General features: G+C 33.0%; 3 protein-coding genes across 3 annotated transcripts; 2 read left to right on the top strand and 1 right to left on the bottom strand.

Annotated features, from left to right (window-relative positions):
- Window positions 1-384: 384 nt before the first annotated feature.
- Window positions 385-6,586, bottom strand: LOC123665607 (flap endonuclease 1). Its single transcript, XM_045599888.1, has 8 exons — window positions 6,445-6,586; window positions 6,303-6,368; window positions 4,625-4,828; window positions 4,177-4,322; window positions 2,944-3,111; window positions 2,398-2,616; window positions 1,277-1,426; window positions 385-566 (listed from the first exon to the last, which is right to left on the bottom strand). The coding sequence occupies exons 1-8, from the start codon at window positions 6,524-6,526 to the stop codon at window positions 462-464; spliced, it is 1,140 nt and encodes a 379-aa protein (XP_045455844.1). The 5' UTR covers window positions 6,527-6,586; the 3' UTR covers window positions 385-461.
- A 1,158-nt stretch (window positions 6,587-7,744) lies between these two features.
- On the top strand, window positions 7,745-10,286 carry LOC123665628 (plasminogen receptor (KT)). Its single transcript, XM_045599903.1, has 4 exons — window positions 7,745-8,120; window positions 8,298-8,428; window positions 8,688-8,797; window positions 10,122-10,286. The coding sequence occupies exons 1-4, from the start codon at window positions 8,040-8,042 to the stop codon at window positions 10,253-10,255; spliced, it is 456 nt and encodes a 151-aa protein (XP_045455859.1). The 5' UTR covers window positions 7,745-8,039; the 3' UTR covers window positions 10,256-10,286.
- A 2,026-nt stretch (window positions 10,287-12,312) lies between these two features.
- Window positions 12,313-20,512, top strand: LOC123665625 (mitogen-activated protein kinase 15). Its single transcript, XM_045599899.1, has 7 exons — window positions 12,313-12,785; window positions 15,518-15,724; window positions 17,176-17,316; window positions 18,294-18,433; window positions 18,764-18,959; window positions 19,273-19,440; window positions 20,086-20,512. Exons 1-7 carry the CDS (start codon window positions 12,460-12,462, stop codon window positions 20,510-20,512), a joined length of 1,605 nt encoding a protein of 534 aa, XP_045455855.1. The 5' UTR covers window positions 12,313-12,459.
- Window positions 20,513-20,771: the final 259 nt, after the last annotated feature.

The raw sequence follows: 20,771 nt of genomic DNA, 5'->3' as shown, positions 1-20,771 counted from the left end.
TAATCTCTGAAACGGCTGGACAGATTCTAACGGGACTTTCACTGGCAGATAGCTAATGTAATAAGGACTTAGTTTACTTTTATTTTAGAAATTTATTTATTTTATAACTCTGCAAACTGAACAATATTTTTTCGTTAAATTCTACGCGGACGAAGTCGCGGGCACAGCTAGTGTAAAATAAAATTTATCCATATTGTCATTTGTCAAACAATTGTCTTATGCTTGTTGTTATACTCAATTTCCTTCAATTTGCTCATCAAAAAACGAATTATCGTTTCCGAATTGCATTTTAATAGCAATACTGGTACAATTTTATTGCTGTCACTCTGCTCTTGCGTTACGTACGATCATCAATTGAATCACAGAACATGTCAAACAACTATCATTAATACATATTTTTATTAATGAGAACAATTTGGAGTTGGAGGTACATTTTATAATTGATAAACTTATGGAGATATTTATTTGGGTTTTCTGCCCCTTCCACCCCCCACTTTTGTCTTCTTATTGGCTTTCATTTTCTCTTCTTCTGCTTTACGTTTTGGGTTTGGTGTTGTTGATAAAACCTAAAATTATTAATATAAATTTGTAGATATATAAAATTCAGATATTTTCAAACATCGTCCTCTCCAAAATAAAATTTTTAATCATATAATTCCTTTTGGACCAAGTCTAATGTAATATTTTTTTTTTATCTTAGTCAATATTTAAAAAAAATATATTACACACACATTTACTTTCAAAAGTTGTGAAATTATTTTGAAAATTAAATCCTGGTTTACTTTTCATATTATATATATATATATATATATATATATATATATATATATAATTCTTGTCACGATATATGTTCCAGATAAACTCCGAAACTACTGAACCAATTATTATCAAATTTTGTAAGCGTCTGTAATTTGGTCCAACTTGGGAGATAGGGTAGTTTTATCTCAATTGGACCCGGTAGGTGGCGCTGCTATAGGTATGTAAATAACAAATTTGGTAGCTGTTTTCTGGGCAGGACAACGCCTGCCTGGTCCGCTAGGTACATATATACTGACATATGTATAATAACAATTCAAACGACTAAGAGCCCATATCACCAGATCTGGATAATGTTTGGCTAGCGTATAAGTTACGAATAGACTTTTACAGCAAGAAGTTGAGTAGTCCATTAGAACCTTTTTCTCCTCAGTTAATAAGCTACCACATTTAGTTTCACATGTGCAAATAGAAATATCTCTTAAATTTGGATATTTAAAAAACAAAAAGTGGGTGTTACCTTAAAGAACCCGTCAAGTCTGCCCTGTGTGGTGCCAGAACGGGCTTTCAAAAGTTTTTTGGTTCCGTTCCTGACTCGGTCTTCGTTGAACTGCTTATCACCACATAGGAACTTAACTAGACCTTCCTCATCTGGATCCGTCCATTTTAACTGTAAGAGAAGTTATATAATAGGAATATATTTAGACAATGTAATTGTAATGTGTGGCTACGGTACCAAAGAATATAGCCACCCCCTCTCTTCCCGTGGGTGTCGTAAGAGGCGACTAAGGGATAACACAGTTCCACTACCACCTTGGAACTTAAAAAGCCGACCGGTGGCGGGATAACCACCCAACTGCTGGCTTTGAAATACACAGGCCGAAGACGGGCAGCAGCGTCTTCGGTGCGACAAAGCCAGTACTGCGGTCACCAACCCGCCTGCCCAGCGTGGTGACTATGGGCAAAACACATGAGTTCACGCTATTTTTGGCGTAAACTTGTGGAGGCCTATGTCCAGCAGTGGACTGTATAGGCTGTAATGATGATGATATTTAGACAATATATATATGTCAGAAAATAATTGTCACAGGTGGGTTGTGATGTATTTTTTTTTTTTTTTTTTTTTTTTGATTTAATGTCCGCTTTCTACCCTTTTTTTTAGTTATTGTCAAGATGGTGATTGTATAAAAGAAAACTGGAAAAAATATGGCAGTACCAAATTCGTCATGTCAAATAGTTATCGATAAACGCCAGTAAGTTTTGTAATTATTTAAACAATGAAAGAATATGTTCATGTACTAATATTTCAAGGAACAACAATTATACTATTCGAAACATTAAATTTGAAAGTTGGTCAGGAGGAGATCATTAAGGAAAAAAAAAAACTAAGTAGAAAACTGTTGTAACTCATTTGCTAATACATTTTTTATTGATAATCACTTAAAAATGATTGAAATCAGAATTGTATTTTTATAGTTCATTTCTAACATTATAATAGAACTTTACTCTGAATTGTTACAGTATAAATAACTCAGTTTATCATCTCAGCTGAGCCACACACTCAAAAATGACTGTTAATGTATTTTTTGTTCATTTCTTAATTATTATTTTGTTATAACAATTTAAATACAATTATCTCACCTCAATATCCTTTCCATCGCTGATTTCCGGGTTAAGAAAGAGTCTCCTAGCGTCCTCATAAGCCCAGTTCTCAGGCGGTTGGTATTTATTTGTGTCAATGTTCTTTAACACTTGTTCTATACTGCGGTGTTGCTTGATCAGTTCGATGGCACGCTTGGGCCCGATGCCTCGGATCGAGCCACAGTAATCACAGCCGAGAAGTATGCAGAGATCTATAAACTGATAAAGAAGAATTATGTTTAATTGATGTATAGTTGATTGATCTATTTGGTTTTTTTACCCTTTTGAAAAATATTCATTCGAAAGGTTTTTGTAGTAGGAAAGGAGGCATAATTCAACTTGACATTATATCCATTTATTTAAAAGTAGTTCAAATTGAAAAATCCTTTGTGTTGCATAGTTATAGCATACTGAAAACGATATAGACTATTCTTTCTCTAATTAACGCTTTTAAAACTGCGACACACAGCTACTAACATATAATTATATTGATACATATGATTGTATCACCCACCATTATATGTTACTATATCTCGTTTACTATACCTCATTATGATTTAGCTCCAATCCACTCAACACCTGGTTTAAATGGAATTCCTGTACTGGCATTTTCCTTGCTTCGGAGAAGGTCAAGTGTCGCAACAGCACATCGGCTCCGAAGGTCAAAGCGTCCATATCCTCTGTAGCCACTGCGTACACTTTACCGGCTTTTACCTGGATTACATAATTATGGATTTATATATTTATACAAATATTATGAAGCTGATGAGTTTGTCTGTTTGTTCTATCTTCTGGTTCGAAATGAAAAATTCTTTTGTTTGATAGTTAATTTATATAGGAAATTAACGTGAGGGAAACCGGCACAGCTAGTGTACTTTAAGTACATTAAAAGTCAGTTCCTATTTTCATAAGTGATAAGTTTTGCTTACTGTTGAACTTCGATTATGACGATGTCGTAACCACGACACGGTTTGAACGGATCGTAAGTAATCGTATTTACTTAATTTAAAATATTTGTATCAAAATGTGATTTTTGAAGTAAAACTTAACTTCTGTACGCGCGCTTGACATAGGGATTGAGCTGGTGAATACGTGATGAGAGCGTTACGAAAAGTGTGATCGGGCAAGGCGAACGGAAGTTGAGGATATATAAGTTAGTGAAGGTAGAAAGAGAGTAACATTTCGTAAGTTTTACTTCAGTCGTGTGGTATAAAGCACATTAGTTTTTTTTAATCTACTGTGTGTTTAGAGCAGTGATTGCTGTCTTTTTTGTATAGAATAGACTAAAATAAAGTCAAGCTCAAGATACTACAACGACCTTACAGAAGATCACAGCAAAATAAATTCTGTTTTCAAGCAGTGTTGTGTTCCTGTTGGTGAGTAAGGTGACCAGAGCTCCTGGGGGGATTGGGGATTGGGTCGGCAACGCGCTTGCGATGCTTCTGGTGTTGCAGGCGTCTATAAGCTACGGTAATCGCTTACCATCAGGTGAGCCGTACGCTTGTTTGCCGACCTAGTGACATAAAAAAAAAAAACTAAAATTTGATTTTATCCTTAAATTGAACGACTTAATTTTAACAGACCGAAAATTGTTACAAAAATGTCTGTACTGTAATGTTACAAAAATGTGTGTACTACACTAAACATTATTTTTCAATGAAATATTTGTATTTTTTAAATTTTAACGGAATTTTACACATTTATTTAAAAATAGAGTACAGTTATCGAAGTTCTGAAGCAGAATGATTAAAAAATGAGAAATTATATTAGAAATCTTACTAAAGCTGCACATTGGGCTTCGGCCTCGCACGGAGCTTCGACAACGGGAATTCCCATTAATTTCAAAAGCTCCCTAGCTTCTTGACCGTGTTGTTTTGTTACTTTAACGAGACGCCTGTTAAATTTCTCGATCGAAGCAGAGTCACCTGAGAAAATTGATAAGTGAATATTTATTAAAAACTATAGTTTGAAAGATCATTAACAATAGCGTTGTACATTTCCTAACTGCAACTCCATGAGTTGTTGTCAGTTACCCTAGGGAAAAATAGGGCCATGGCGCGGGCGGCAATCTGACCCTAGGGAAAAATAAGGCCATGGCCGGGGCGGCAATCTGAATGGGCGGTTCAAGCCATACACGATACCACTATACTCCACTATATCTCACTCATCATAACAAGAAACCACAGACCTGTCTTAACAAACAAAGATACATTTAAGCAATGTTTACCAGCCTCTGTAGCCTTCTGTAGTTCTTTCTCAGCCTCTTCTCGTCTCTCAGCCCTCTTGTTCAACTGATGAGATTTCATCTCTGGTGGTTTACCGTCAAACACATAGACCGGTTTTATACCATTCTCAATTAGACGTATTGTCCTATAGAATGTTCCCATGAGATGTGATGTTGTTTCACCATCAACTGATGTTAATTGTGCTCCTAAAATTTTAGAATTAAGTAATGGTGTAATTGTATTATTTTATCCATAAAAATTATAGTGCATTTTAAGTGATAGATCAAGGTTGCCATTACCATTGTATGTATATTTAATAAAATCCCATAAAAACTTTTATAATTCCTAATATAATCTATACAAAAAAATTAAACTGGAGTGTCTGTTTGTAATAAAATAACCACTTTTTACTAATGCATATGGATGTATACACGGTACATATACCAAAATAACATTTTTTACAATTTTTGTCTGTCTGTCTGTCTGTTTGTGCTGGCTAATATTTAAAACGGCTGGACCGATTTTGATGGGACTTTTACTGGCAGATAGCTGATGTAATAAGAAGTAACATAGGCTACTTTTATTTTAGAAATTGATTTATTTTATAACTCTGCAAACTGAAAAATATTTTATTGTGAAATTCCATGCGGACAAAGTCGTGGGCACAGCTAGTAAGTATTATTATATAAATGTGAATGTATAAAGTTTGTTTGCTACGCTTTCACGCAAAAACTACTTAACCGATCATCATGAAACTTAGTACACATATTCTTGAGAGGTATTAGAAGTAACATAGGATACTTTTTAATAAAATAAAAATTCAATGCAAGCGAAGCCACGGGTAAAAGCTAGTTGGTTATAAATAAATTTAATATTTATATCAAAAAGACTTTTATAGCCAAAGCATATTAGATTATTTAAATTTAAGCAATAATTTTGTGTGGCTTTAGTTGTGTTGTCTTACATACAGAATAGATGACTGAATATTTTTATTTTTGAACTGAAAGTTCTTTACGCACGCTTAACTTGGGAAGTAAGCTGGTAAATGCCTGACGAGTGTTACGAAAAGTGTGATCGAGCATGGCGAACAGAAGTTGAGAGGTATAAGTTAGTGAAGATTTCATAAGTTTTACTTCAGTCGCTGGGCACACTGGTTTTGTTTAAACTTTATTTCAATTTAGATGTAGTTTTCACTTTATTTCAAATTAGTTGTTCATAAATGTTTTGATAATAATGTGTATAGATATTGGTCAGATGCAATGTTATTTAGACATAACTATTATATATTGGACTATTAAAATAAGAATAAAGATCTTGCAGCATTCATTGAAAGGACTGTAATTTTTTTTTAAATAATAGAGACGTAACATTACAAAAAATGATTAGGAATCGCTATGTTAACTGTTTAATTGACAACCTTGTTTTTAATCATCCGACTCGAAAAAGTTGTAACTTCAGCAAAAGCCTTTTTAGAGCCTGTTTTACCCAACAGATAAAAGTTTACAATTACTATTTTTTTAGTTATTACTTTATCAGTCAGATATTTCTATTTGCAATCTTCGAATACAAATTTTAAAGAAAGTTAAGGCGACGAAAGCCCTAAGGTTATGCTTTATCACCTGTTGACGAAGCCTACCTAAAACCTTAACCTATCATAGAAAAGTAGTTCTAAAAACTAACCCTCACTCCTTACAGCTATTAAAAACTGATACAAGCTCATGGATGCGTCAATTGCTACTTTTCTACCTGTAAAAGATAAATTTATTAAAATATCCTATTATCAATGCATTTTTATTGCACGGCCATTTCATATTTAACGAACCAAAATAGTTTTTGATTTCCATTTCTTTAACTGCGTGAGGTGCAATATCCGCAATTAATTTCGATAAACCTATAATACCCATTTTGATTCACTTTAATATTTCTTTTACGATAAAAGGTTCAAGAATAGAAGCGGGAATTTTGACACTTTAGAATCTTAAATTTACTATTACTAATAGTTGTCAGTTAATATAAGCTTGTGCTCCAAGCTGCAATACTGTAAAATCGATTTCACAGTGAATCGAAAGGATTTCATGAAAGAATCAACGGACACATTAATTAATATATTATGAATTATGAACTAATAATGAACAATATATAAACATAAAATGAATATATGATATGATATATATTAATATTAAAAACATTCTATGCTTTAGTAACATAATATAACATATGAATATATGAACTTATACTTAAGAACTAAATATTTATTGATAGTTATGGTGCACATCATGTCCCCGAACTTCTGCTTTTAAGGCTGTTTCCCTGACATGAAATGGAGTAAGTGTGTAAACGCAGGTTGCTTCACACAAAAGTGCTCGTCCCCTTTCCCATGAAACCAACGTCAATCCATCAGGTCTTTTGCCATCATCGCGACTAATTCCAATAGGCTCGACAAGAACAAGAACGTCGGTGGTGGCAAGAGCTCTTTTATAACCGACTTCAAAAAAAGAGGAGGTTACTCAAATCGACCGTATACCTATACAGGATTACTTGTAATATGTCACGATCCCTTTAAAGGGTTGACAGGAGGGGGGACATTATGGGCAATCACAAAAAACATTTAAAAAAATCCAAGTTCAATTATTTTAGATTTTTTTTTAATTTTATTATTATTGGTGTAGATTTTGGAGTACTCAATTTGTCAGTGTTTTCAACGAATATTTTAATTTTATTATCAAAAATTGCGGTCACCTACAGGCCTGCCCAGCGTGGTGACTACAGGCAAAACACGTGAGTTTGCGCCATAATGTCTGGCGTGAACTTGGGGAGGCCTATGTCCAGCAGTGGACTGCGATAGGCTGAAGCAATCGAAAATTAGCTGTATTACTTCATCAAAAAGTGGTGCACCTAGAAGATAAAGTGTACTTCTTTGAAGTATTTTTAAATTAGGAGTAATTTTATTAAATAATTCCGTCCACTTATACTTAACAAAACAAATATACGTTGATAAATCTTTGATAGTAAAAACATTCTATGATTTAATAAATTTTACTATTATGTAACTTGGTTAAGTTAAATCGTTTCGAATCATTAAGTTCAAGCAATATCCAAACGGCTACGTAGTTGTATTAATATAGTACAAGTACATACAGCTATACATATTGACAATTTGACATTTCAAGCTAACAATTCTAGAGAAGATAGAGAGTACTGTTATTTATTTGATTGAAAATCCCAAACAAAAGTTATATGTTAAACAATTAATGCGATAAGTGCATTTTAAATTGAATACTTTACTTAAGTTGTTATTAATATTAATAGATCAATAAAGTTCATCCAAAGCTATTGTTTGTATCATTAAGATTACTCTTATACAAGATCTGTGATTGTATTACTGAAAAAAGTGGACAATAAATAAACGTTTTAAAAATGGGAAGCTATTTGTCAATTAATTTAGAAGATCAATATAGAAAAAATCAAAACTTTCTTCAAAATATAAATGAAGTTGCTGTAAGTATCATTCTTTAATTACTGCTCTTAAAATTTTTTGCCCAGCATAATTGTACCTACATTAGTTAGTATATCAAAGAAATATTTTGTAGGTTTTTAATTGGTGTTTATTTTTGGAATTAAAAAAACTGAATATATAAACTTTTATGTTTTCATGTATAACTTTGATTTTTACAGATGGAAAGACAAATTCAACTAAGAAATCAAATGGCTGAAAGACAAAGAGCCATGGAACTTGCTAAAAACAGAGATTTGTGCCTTTGGTTCACTGTATTCTCGATAGCTGCAACGACTGGTCTATTTACTGGGTAATTATCTGGAGTATAAAATATACACTAATTAAAAGTAATTAAAAACATATATTTTTAATGATTTTTATTCCTACGGTGTTATAAATAATATGACAAAATAATGTAAATGAATCTAAATATATTAAAAGTCACTTTTTATCTTATCTACAGCTTGACCCTATTTAATTTAGTCTCATGTCTATTAAACTCAAACATTTATTGAATATAGTTGGGAGCTCATTTGACTTAAATTAATTATTTTTTTCTTTTACAATAGGTTCAGGAGAACAAAAAGAGCATATTTCTTGTTTCCACTCCTGCCACTAACATTTGTTAATCTCTATTATTGGGATCTTGCATATGGAAACAAAATGCATCGACTTCGACGTAAGTAACTTGCAGTTAATATATAATTTAGCAAAAGAACACAAAATAAAAAAGTAAAAAATTACGATTTTACAACAACAAGAACATAAATGACATTTTTGATGCTTTTATCAAAATTTGTTTTAATGTTTCCTTTGTTGATACAATTAATAATCTTCTGATATAAGATGAGTGGATACCATCTATGTTACAATAAAGATGCAGCTCAATATAGAAAAATTATCATTTCAAAGTTTTTCAAGAGATTTAGTCTTAAGGCGTAGTGTAATCATGTAGTGTAATAGTAGATGTTTTTTTTTTCTTTCTGCTTTGATTTTTTTTTCTTTTATGATAGCATAACTATTGAGCTACTTAATGTTCGAGTGTTCTTATCTTTACGAAACTCCTTGAATTAAAAACCCTCTAACACAATATGAATATTGTATTCAACTATATTTACAATATAGTACTACTATACTAATATATATAATACTATAATTTTTGTGTTTGCTCGCAAACGAAAAAAAACCGACTTCAATTACATCGACAAGTAATACAACGTAGATCGACGAAAAAATAGTCAAGCAACTACGCGTTATCAAAGATTACTCAAAAAGTAGTTATCAGATCTCGATAAAATTTAAATGTGACCACATGATAAACATCAGCTTTCGATTAAATTAAAAATTATCAAAATCGGTACACCCAGTCAAAAGTTATTACGGATTTTCGAGAGTTTCCCTCGATTTCTCTGGGATCTCATCATCAGATCCTGGTTTCCTTATCACTGTACCAAACTAGGGATATTCCCTTTTCAACAAAAAAAGAATTATCAAAATCGGTACATCCAGTAGAAAGTTATGCGGTATAATACAACATAGGTCGACGAAAAAAGCGTCAAGTAAAAACGCATTATTAGATATAACTCGAAAAGTAGTTGTTAGATCTCGAATAAATTTAAATGGGACCAATTGGCACACACCACCTTTCGATTAAAACAAAATTTGTCGAAATCGGTCTACCCGGTCAAAAGTTCTGATGTAACATACATAAAAAAAAAAAAAAAAAAAAAAAAAAAAAAAAAATACAGTCGAATTGAGAACCTCCTCCTTTTTTGGAAGTCGGTTAAAAATGTATGTGAGTCTGTTGTTACTCTGATATTAAAAAATATGTTCATCTCTCTCTCGCAAGAGACGATACGCGGTATAGAGTAAGACATAATTTAACGTAACGTTTCACATAATTTAACTCCCATATTTTTTCTTACCATGGGTCCTTACATAGTTTCTTATGGAGAAAACTCCAGTAATTGTCATATTAATGGAAAATAATATATTGATTGCAGTGGAAGCTGAGCACATAATGACCCACGAATCTGATATGTTAGAGATACCATGTGGACTGCCAACACCATCATCCATCGATCAACGTCGCGTGACTGAAGAAGAGAAACAAAAGATCCACCCCCCACTATTATAAATAGCAATAATGTTGATCTAAATTGTGCCTTCACCGCTTTATAGTTTAGAAAGCTGTGGAGATTTATCAACGTACGATAGTTTGCTTTTAAATATTCTATCAAAAATGTCAAATTAAAGGACAATGCCTTTGCATTAATCTCAGCCATAATTTCAGTAATTCGTAATTTTACGTTTTTTTTTATTTAATAGACTAATTTAGAAACTAAATAACAACATTTTACTATTTAAGTAATAAAGAATGTAGGAATAGCTTAACATTGAAATGGTTTACATTTAAGTACTTTTTTATTGTTATGCGCTTAATATTAGTTTTCTTAACTGTATATTTGATTGTTATTAAACATGCAATTTTTTATAAAATAATGAATTTAGAAAATTGCCTGTTTGACATAGTATTTCAAATTTCTTAAAAAAAATATGAATTTTTCGATATTTTTTTTTTGTACTGTTAATCGTATTTATGCCTAAACTTTTTTTTTTGATATAGATACAGGCTTTGTCCTTTGAAAATGGACATATTAATGATTCCTAACAATTATTATATAATATATAGACAATATAAGACCTAACTAACATTGTTCTTAATATTTTAAAGGATATCTAAGATATTACATTTAAAATAAGGTACTTACTAAAGGTTTTTATTGATAAGTTTTTAAAATTTTATTACATTTTATAATTTTATGATTTACACGTAAACGCACTGTAAGTTTCAATAAATTTTTATAGATAATTATTTTCTGCATTTAGTTATCTGTTGTGATATATTTTTTTATATTGTTATACTGCTTGATTAGTTTTTTTTTTTAAATATACAATTTATGTAATATTTAAGTACGCAAAACAACCAACAATGTGTTACGTTATAAAATAAGATAATTACTTATGTAGGTACTTGTGATAATTCAATTGTTCATATTAATCGATCTTGACTTTTGATAACTGTAACCATTTTGTGCATTCAATTAAGAAGTATTATTAGGTCGTAGCTATTTGCTGTTATTAATGTTGCCTTTGGCAATTCCACATTACATAAATTAAAATGTTAACAATAGATTTGTTTTATTTTGTATCTCTTTAAAGACCATAAAATAAATCGCCTTAATGGATTTAAATATACATAACTTTCACCAATTTATTATTCTGTGTATATGTAGTTCAAGTGCTGTTAGGGACAATGTCTTGATCATTTTTACATAGGTTCTCAGCAAGACGTCGCGTTGGCGCAACGGTTACAGCCATGGATTGTACCTGTTGCGCTGGCGGTTGTGGGTGCGATCCCGCACATGACAAACATTTGTATTGGCCATACAGATGTTTGCCGTGGTCTGAGTGTTTGTGCAGTCCTTGTAGGTCTCCCCACCGTGCCTCGGAGAGCACGTTAAGCCGTCGGTCCCGGTTGTTATCATGTACACCTCATAGCGATCGTTACTCATAGTAGGAAATATATCCGCCAACCCGCATTGGAGCAGCGCGGTGGATTAAGTTTTGATCCTTCTCCTATATGGGGAAAGAGGCCTATGCGCATCAGAAGTAGATTACAGAAGTTAAGTAATTTAAGTTAGTAAGATTTACAAAAGAAATATTTCAAGCTAACTTTCTTTTAACAATTCCTGCGTCCGCATGTTTGTATATAAATTCAATCCATAATAATATTTTATCGTAGAGTTAGTACTTCATTATTTATATTTAATCGATTTTCAATCGTAATCGATCAAACAGGATCAACATTATTTTAATTGACGGTTTCGGTTGTCATAGTAACGACCGATTTGTTTGGCGCCGTAAACAAATGAATTACGTCTAGTCAAACAAAACGTGCTTATATTTAATTTTACAATAAAAACACAAATCTTAGTTTAAAAACCATATATTATGGGAAATGTGATTAGTTTTGTGTTTTATACATGTGAGTGAAATATCTTACGTAATCTAGTTAATGATAAATTATACCTATGTACTTCGTATTGTTTTGATTGGTTTCATTCTATATTGACTTTTTCGGTTGCTTAGTGTACAAATATAATCAATAAAATTTTAAAATTCAGTAGTCATGCTACAATATTCAAATTAGTTAACCATGTTTACGATAATTTACATTTTCGAGGTTCATACTAATAACGAAATATGAATCCATCCCATGAAGGAAAATTACAATTTTAGAATTAAATTTCGCAGTGGTTTGAGCGGACGTACGTGAAAATGAGTCAAATACAAACGAATGCGAAACGGGATGAGAGAAAAAAAGATGTACAAAATAAAATACCGAAAAAGAGTCCGGAAAAAAACATGTCTGAAATCGATGAACACATACTAAAAAGGTTTGATATCAAGAAAAGGCTGGGCAAGGGTGCGTATGGGATAGTCTGGAAGGCGATTGATAGGAAGACAAAGGATGTTGTGGCGATAAAAAAGATATTCGACGCGTTTCGTAACCAAACCGACGCACAACGGACTTTTCGTGAAATTATATTTTTACAATCGTTTAGAAACCATCCAAACATCGTCAAGCTGCATAGTATACACAGGTCAGCTATACCTATATATATATTTAATTTAATTACCTGTAACATTAATTACGTTACAATTAATTAGGTCGGCAATTGTTTCAATGTACCTTGTAAATAGTGACTATATATAATATATGTAAAAAAATTAAAAAATTAAATTAGGTCAATGACCGACAAGTTCGGTAATATGCTAAAGTAAGAAAAGTCTGGAACTAGACTTGATGCGCCCGCATCATGAATATGACGCAACTATTACATGCGTTTTTAAATTAACTTTAGAAACTATTAGACAAACTATTAGAAACTTTTCCACCTAGATCATGCCTATCTAAAATAGCAGATTTTAATTTAGTTATGTAGTAGACAAAATGTAAGGAAGTCTAGAGTCACGAGAGCGTCATTAAAATTGAATCGTAGGTCAATAAAAATGTTATTTGTTTCGAAATCGATCATGCAATGAAATTATGTAGTAATCAAATTAATCAAGCAGAGTGAAAGAGAGAGAGAGCAAGATAGAGATAGGTAAAAAGAAGGAAAAAAGGCAAATAATCGTGTTTGTATTCGAACAAAAGAAAAAAATAAACTGTTTACAATTGACAGCGATTAGTGGTAAAAATGAGAACATCGCCAACGTAGTCGAAATCACCTAAAGAGGCATTAGTAGAGATAACTCAAAGACTCCTAGTCAGATCTCGGTCAAATATAAATAAGACTGTATGACAAGCACCAGCTTTTAAATATAAAAAGAATCATAAAAATCAGTCCATCCAGTAAAATGTTGAGGTAGCACACATAAAAAATGCAGTTGAATTGAGATCCTCCTCCTTTTTAAAGTATAGTAGGGGTAGAAATAATGTTGAAAAAAAATCTTAAAAAATCTCTATAGATCTATACATAAGATTTTCAAAATAATAAGCCCCAAAGTCCAGAATTTCAGAGAATATTCGATCTTTTCAGTTTTGCAGAGTTATAAAGACTTTTATTATTTTTTAATACTTTTACCAAACAAATATTTCCACCAGGGTATGTTAAAATTATCAATACATTTCGATGATCACTATAATTTAACAATTTGATGCAAGATTTACTTATGTTTTGTCTATTAAGTTTTCCTGTGGCGCCGGCTATATTAATAACTTATAAATCAATAATAATAATATAGGTATACTTATTGGTGTTTGATCCAAACGAAAAACCTGACTTCAATTTACATATATACGTACTTTAGTTAACATATGCCTTTTTGGCCTTAGGGCGTATATACCCTACGGCCAAAAGCATACATTGCGGACATTTACTTTTTACACGATGAATAGTTGGACGGGGTATTGTTAATTTCATCGAGTATTATATGATAATTACGTAATAGGTGTCATATAAAAAAGACCAGACGAAAATGTTCAAATACAATAATCGATAATTTACTAATCAATTTTATTCAAAAAACTCACACACCTAATAAATACGCTGCTTTTAACCCTTTTCACGTAATTTATGTGGCGGTAAAATTTATTGTCCCGAGGCGCTGTATTTTAAAGTACGAAGTACTGAAGTACTGAACTGTCATTCAGTGATAACGTATCATTCTGCTGCTGTTAACAAAAAACGAGTGTGCTTTAGACCATACGACTGAAGTAAAACTTCTTTAGCTTCATCTAACTTATATCTCCCTCTCAACTTCCGTTCGCCCACCCGATCACACTTTTCACAACGCTCTCGTCATGCAATTACCAGCTTAGTCCCCAATTCAAGCGCGCGTAAAGTTTTTCTTAAAAAAAATAAATGTTTCCTCTTAGAGATACCCGATATTTTCAGATACGGTCACAGAGCTCAATAACATCCCTAATTTAAAAATAATATTATAGGTAGTCGTTTATTGTTGTTTTAGTCTTCGGTTCTTAGAATTATAATAACAACTTTTATAATTGGACATAATCAATACTTGCTTCACTGTATTTATATTGGACACACAATACAATCTCAATATATATAAATCTCGTGTCACAATGTTTGTCCGCGATGAACTCTTAAACTACTTAACCGATTTTAATCAAATTTGCACACCGTGTGCAGTTTGATCCAACTTGAAAGATAGGGTATATTTTATTTTGATATATGTAATTATTATATTTAAGAAAAAAAATAAGGCGATACGAAGTTTGCCAGGTCAGCTAGTCTCATATATTTTACAATTTTGTATTCCCGAAGTGTCCAGTTTGTGAACCAAGTAAACACGTTTTACTTGATGTATTGGAAAATTTCAAGTAGCTTGCTAATCTGCATAATGCCTATGTTAAGAACTTAATGACACTTCGTTCGAGGTGAAGCAGTTTATGGATGACTAAGGGGCGACTGCACCAGTTGTGGATAACGCTATATGGCGGATAATGATATCCAACAGAAAAAGTTTTTGATGTACCTATGATTATTTTTCAACATTCAATTTCAGTGTAGGTATTTATGAGATTTTTATTCGCAAATATGAACCTAACACTTGTAGTTTATTAGATAGTTGAAAGGTAAGGTCCAGTCTATTCTACTGTCTACTGTTAAAGTCTATTCATAATTTATTTGCAGGATAATAAACTATAATAAACTCTATCGACAACTTCTGAAACAGGCCCTAAACGGTTTACCAAAGCAAATACGCTACACTTACACATAATATATTCGTCAAATACGCTCTGTTTAAAGTAATTTGATATAATTTCGTTAAATATATTGCTGATAGAGCGTTAATTATATTTTAGAGCGCTCAACAATCGCGACATCTACCTCGGCTTCGAATACATGGAGACTGATTTACACAACGTTATCAAACGAGGGAATATACTAAAGGATATACATAAGAGATATATTATGTATCAAATGCTGAAGGCCACCAAGTACATACACTCTGGAAACGTGATACACAGGGATCAGAAGCCGAGTAACGTGCTTATCGATAGTGCCTGTCGGTAAGTAAAGACAGATTAATGGGAAAAGCGACTCCAATTCACATCGAAAAGTAATAGAACGAGAACAACACCAACGTGGGTAGTCAAAAAAATTATCAATTAAATGCGCATCGTTAGGGACAACTTAAAAGCTACTCGCCATGCTCAAAAAGCTACCACTCTGGTGAATGGGACTAGGAATGAGACCACTCGACAAGAAAAAAAAAATGGTAAAATATCGTAAATAATAATGAGGTAACACAGAAAAAGTACAGTTTAACTGAGAACCTCCTTCTTTTTGATGTCGGTTAATAATAAGAACCTGGTGATTCTTGAAATACTCATAGTAGGTAAAGTTATCCAATCTTTCTTGTATTTTATGGACTTATGTTACAAGACAAACTAAAAATTTGTAATACATTTACCACTAAGGTAGCAAACAAGTGGACGATTCGCCTGAGGATAAGCATTTACATTAGCATATTGACGCCTGTGTTATCAGGAATATCACAATAGTTTTGTCGACCTTATCCAGAAGCTCTATTTTTTGACCATATGTATTTCACAGTATTGAGAGCTGCATTATTTTGATGTGGTTATTTCATTTCAACGACAAAATAATTGTAATATAATTTTCCTGTTTTACATTTTACGCAATATTTTATTTCTAATCTTTGAGGTATCTAATGAGTTCTTATAGTTTTATTGGTAAAGCCACCTAAGTACCTATAAACAAGACTAACTAAATCTTACCATATTGTTATTTATAACGCACCTGCCCGCAAATGAAAAAAAAAAAAACGACTTCAATTTACCTTGACGCAAGGGCGGATCCAGGGGGAGGGGTCATGGCCCACGCTTAAACCGAGACAAAAATCATCATATCAAAAATTTCGCTCTAGCGGGTACATCGTTCCATAGCTTAATTGGCTACAGCGCCGACACGGTCAGTCGGAGACGCGGGTTCGAATCCCGCTGGAGCGGTCAATTTTTGATATGATATTCAAAAATGTTTAGAATTCCTAATGTGTGGGTAACACAAAAATAAAATTGTACAAATTACCTACTTTTTACGTGTATCTATTATTATCCAAATTAAATTATAACTTTTTGTAACTTGACCACGACTATGTAACCCCCCCCCCCTCACCTGGCACCAAAGCTGGATCCGCTCTTGCCCTGACGAACAGTAATACACAATACGTAGGAAGTCGAATAAATTTTAAAATAAATACGCATTTTTGGGGATAACTAAAAAGTTACTGGTAAAATCTCGTTAAAATTAAAATGGGAACACATCATAAGTAACAGCTTTCGAACAAAATTAGAACAAATAAAATCGGTATAACCCGTAATCAAATTCTGAGGTTGATTTTGAGGAACAACACACATATAAATAAAGGTCGAATTAAGAACCTCCTCCCTTTTTTGAAGGTGGTTTAAAAGTAAAGTTTCTTAATTTCCAAAATTAGAGTAAAACTGGCAGACTTTGGACTAGCGCGGTCTGTATCTTCAATGTACTCTGGTGGGGAAGACGGAGCGGACCCTTGCTTAACGGATTATGTGGCGACACGATGGTACCGAGCACCGGAAATACTCATCGCTAGTAAAAGGTAGGTTTTATCAAATAGCAGTCGATCAAACACTTTGGATTCTATGGGACTTTTTCTTAAAGTCCCGTCGACCATGTCCCGCGACCACTGTGCATGCAATGACGCCAAAATATCGGGATTTTCAAAATAATAATCGCGGGTAAGTCCCATAGAATCTAAAGTGTTCATAGTGTCCCTCAAAGGCTAAAAACTTATATGGAAGTAGATCTAACCAGATAATTCGTTTAAAGTTTCTATGTAAAAGTGGACACTTTTTTAAATTAAAAAGGTTGTGTTCTAATTTTGTCTGTGAGATTGCTAGCAGCTTTACTTTTTGAAATATACAGTTTTATCATTTTGACAAAATTAATATATATGTCTACAAAATTTTAGAAGAGATTAACAAATAATCTTTTATACGAATACGATTTCCTTGAATGAACGATTTTAGGTAGATCTCGTTTCAAACTCCAGCAATACACTGCCATCTTATGTAAGTCCCACCTTCACTGATATCGCTCTGCTTCCGAAGATCCTGATGAAATCTTTCACCCTGCTCCTCACTAGAATCATCTTGATTTTGTGGAAATCAGTAACTGAGACCGACTATAACTCAAAAACAAAAGCTGTTAAAAAATAATTCCCATTTCCCTCCCTTTTTCCCGCTGACAAGGAGAGGCCGCCTACTCGTCATCACCAATTTCGCTGAAATTCGTATCGCTAATAGGGCTTGGCTATAAATTAAATGCTTGGCTAGAAAAATAAAATATTTTACCATATGGATCTTATGTTACTAGGGCTAGCTGCATTAAAATAATAAATATTTTCTAAACACTTGGCCATCTGGAGTTTCTACTTCGGAGACTTTCATTTATAGCTACGCCCAACGAAGAATAGGCAGCCTCCGCTTACGAGTGAGAGAAATAATCGATAATATTATTAGTAAATTAATTTTAATAATAAAACTTATAAACTTTCATCTCTATTGTCTCCGTAAGTTACACAAAGGGTATAGATATGTGGTCGCTTGGATGCATCCTCGGTGAAATGTTGACCGGGAAACCTCTCTTCCCGGGAACGTCTACCGTCAATCAAATCGAGAGGATTATGTCTGTACTGCCAAGACCATCGTCAGAAGGTAGGTAACAGAAGGATTCTTTTTTATATGACTAGGTTGGCAAAAAGGAATACGGTTCGCATATCCGGTTATCGTTGCCTATAGAGGACTGGAACACTTAACTTGTTCACTACAGGAAAGCAACCCTACTTGAGAGCAGTATTGTTGAGATGTGATCTTCTCAAGCTCGTCCAAAATTCGAGCAAGACATTTCCTCCTGTATCTTTCCTCAATTAAGATTCATTTTTGGGTCCCAGTAACACTATGTTGTTTCTATTAAAAACGCGTTAATTGTACTACATTTTCTTACCAAAAATCAAGGTACCAGATAATTTTCTCCTAAAATTTCAGATATAGCAGCAGTATGCAGTGGTTATGGGTCATCCTTGATCAAAGAATTGGCAGCCAGTTCTGGAGGATCTTCTCTCACTGCTCAATTGTCGTGTGCGCCTCGAGACGCATCGGAACTGGTACAGCAGTTGCTGGTCTTTAATCCAGCGAAGAGGCTCAGTGCGGAGAGGGCTTTGAATCATGAATATGTTGCAAAGTAAGTTTATCATTTATCTAAGTATGTAGAAGACTAAGCTTCAAGTGTATTTTTAGTCAATGATTGCGTAATCTGATGCCGCTAATACTCCAACTCTTTGGATTTTAAATTAATTTAATTGTCTGAATTGTACTGAATTTAATTTTAGAATTACGTCGTCCATATTACTGGAATACTTAAAAACGATTGTCTATTGTCCCTCTTATTCTTGTTTTCTTTTTTTTACAAGCCATACATTTTTATTCTACATAGTCTAAGAGAATATAGTCTTAATTATATTACAATGGAATATAAAACATAAATTATTTCGTAGATTTCATCGTGAAAAAGACGAACTGACTCTACCGTCAGATGTTCTCCTTCCCCTAAGAGATGATAAGCAAATGTCCGTTGACGACTACAGGAACAAACTTTACAGCATCATGGCGAAAGGATTTCAGAACAATCTTCCAACCTTACAAGCGAGAAAGACTCATTCTAGGTAAACCTTTTTTTATACAACTAGATTGGCAAACAAGCTTACGGCTCATCTGATGGTAAGCGATTAGCGTAGCCTATAGACGCCTGCAACACCAAAAGAATCACAAGCGCGTTGCCGACCCTACCCCCGAACTTTCCCAGGAGTTGTGGTCACCTTAGTTACCATAGGAACAAAAAACTGCTTTAAAGCAGTATTATTTCGCTGTGATCTTCTGTAAGGTCGAGGTACTTCTCGATGTATATGGATGTTCATTACTATTTTACGCCAAATCAACTGAATCGATTCCAACGAAACTTGGTGCGTAGATAGTTAGCGATCCAGAATAATCCATAGGCTACTTTTTATTTCGACATTTTCTCAGGATAAAAAATTATGCGGCTGAAATCGTAAGGCGTAGCTAAAATATGAAATTGGTTAAGATAAACTTTCCGCCGACCTGTTTCTTTCTGTTTATTTTAAATTAAAATTTATTATTGATTTGGGACAAGTCTCTTGTCACCACAAGCTTAAATTTTCTAAATGATGTATAGCAGGAATATATTTTAAAAAATAATAATATTAAAATTTAAAATTTTAAAATTTAATAATATTCAAATATTAATAATTATTTTGATTCCATTCCATTAATTTGATTTTGTCTTATAGCAAGTCACAAATAACAGCAACATCAACAAAAAGCAAAAGTTTCCAAGAAACATCAGACTTATCTAAATCTTACACTAAGTCTAAGCTTAGCGTATCCGCAGACCAAAAATTTAGACCAAAACCTAAACCAGTTGATAGACCATTAAAAGAGTTTAGATCAGACCAAACCATAGGAAAACCCTTGAAAGCGACCAAATATTTTGAAACCAAGGGTCCGGATTGGTTGGAAAATTGTCATGGGGATTACTTCCCAGTTCCAAGGCAGACACCATCAGAAGTTTTTTCTGGAGAGAAGAAAAACGTTCAACAAAGGAGGAATTCGACATCATTTTCCACCATAACTATTGGTGATGGATGTTATAGTAATCAAAAGCATGGAGTTATAACCGCTAGCGCTTTGATGGACTTGAGGACTAGTATTCGATGAAAGATCTGGAAATGCCTAGAAAATCCTAGCCGTAGTTGTAGTTTTTTGACTGGGTTTTGAGGTTTTTTAAAGTAGGAATGCAATGGTCAATTTAAATTTGTGTTTTCCTTGGAATTTTTCAAAAATGCGATTACTAAAAAGATAAGAGTCGTCGAAATACATTCTTTCGATTTTAGGAATGAAAAGAAAGTCATCGAAGTTATGTTTTGCTAATAGTTGAAACTGTAAATTGGAAAATTATTGATCGTTTTATTAGATT

This window comes from Melitaea cinxia, chromosome 24 (genome assembly GCF_905220565.1).
Source record: "Melitaea cinxia chromosome 24, ilMelCinx1.1, whole genome shotgun sequence".
NCBI lineage: Eukaryota > Metazoa > Arthropoda > Insecta > Lepidoptera > Nymphalidae > Melitaea > Melitaea cinxia.
Note: the sequence above shows the minus strand (reverse complement) of the source record. Positions and strands in the feature narration are given on the sequence as shown.

Bases quoted from the DNA above. Each gene is read 5' to 3' on its own strand.
- LOC123665607 (XM_045599888.1), bottom strand. From the start codon at position 6,526: ATGGGTATTATAGGTTTATCGAAATTAATTGCGGATATTGCACCTCAC. The intron at 6,369-6,444 runs GTTCGTTAAATA...TATCTTTTACAG, and splicing joins GGAAATCAAAAACTATTTTG to GTAGAAAAGTAGCAATTGAC. The intron at 2,617-2,943 runs GTATAGTAAACG...CTTCTTTATCAG, and splicing joins TGGAGCTAAATCATAATGAG to TTTATAGATCTCTGCATACT.
- LOC123665628 (XM_045599903.1), top strand. From the start codon at position 8,040: ATGGGAAGCTATTTGTCAATTAATTTAGAAGATCAATATAGAAAAAAT. The intron at 8,429-8,687 runs GTAATTATCTGG...CTTTTACAATAG, and splicing joins ACGACTGGTCTATTTACTGG to GTTCAGGAGAACAAAAAGAG. The intron at 8,798-10,121 runs GTAAGTAACTTG...TATTGATTGCAG, and splicing joins CAAAATGCATCGACTTCGAC to TGGAAGCTGAGCACATAATG.
- LOC123665625 (XM_045599899.1), top strand. From the start codon at position 12,460: ATGAGTCAAATACAAACGAATGCGAAACGGGATGAGAGAAAAAAAGAT. The intron at 18,434-18,763 runs GTAGGTAACAGA...CTAAAATTTCAG, and splicing joins GCCAAGACCATCGTCAGAAG to ATATAGCAGCAGTATGCAGT. The intron at 19,441-20,085 runs GTAAACCTTTTT...TTTGTCTTATAG, and splicing joins GCGAGAAAGACTCATTCTAG to CAAGTCACAAATAACAGCAA.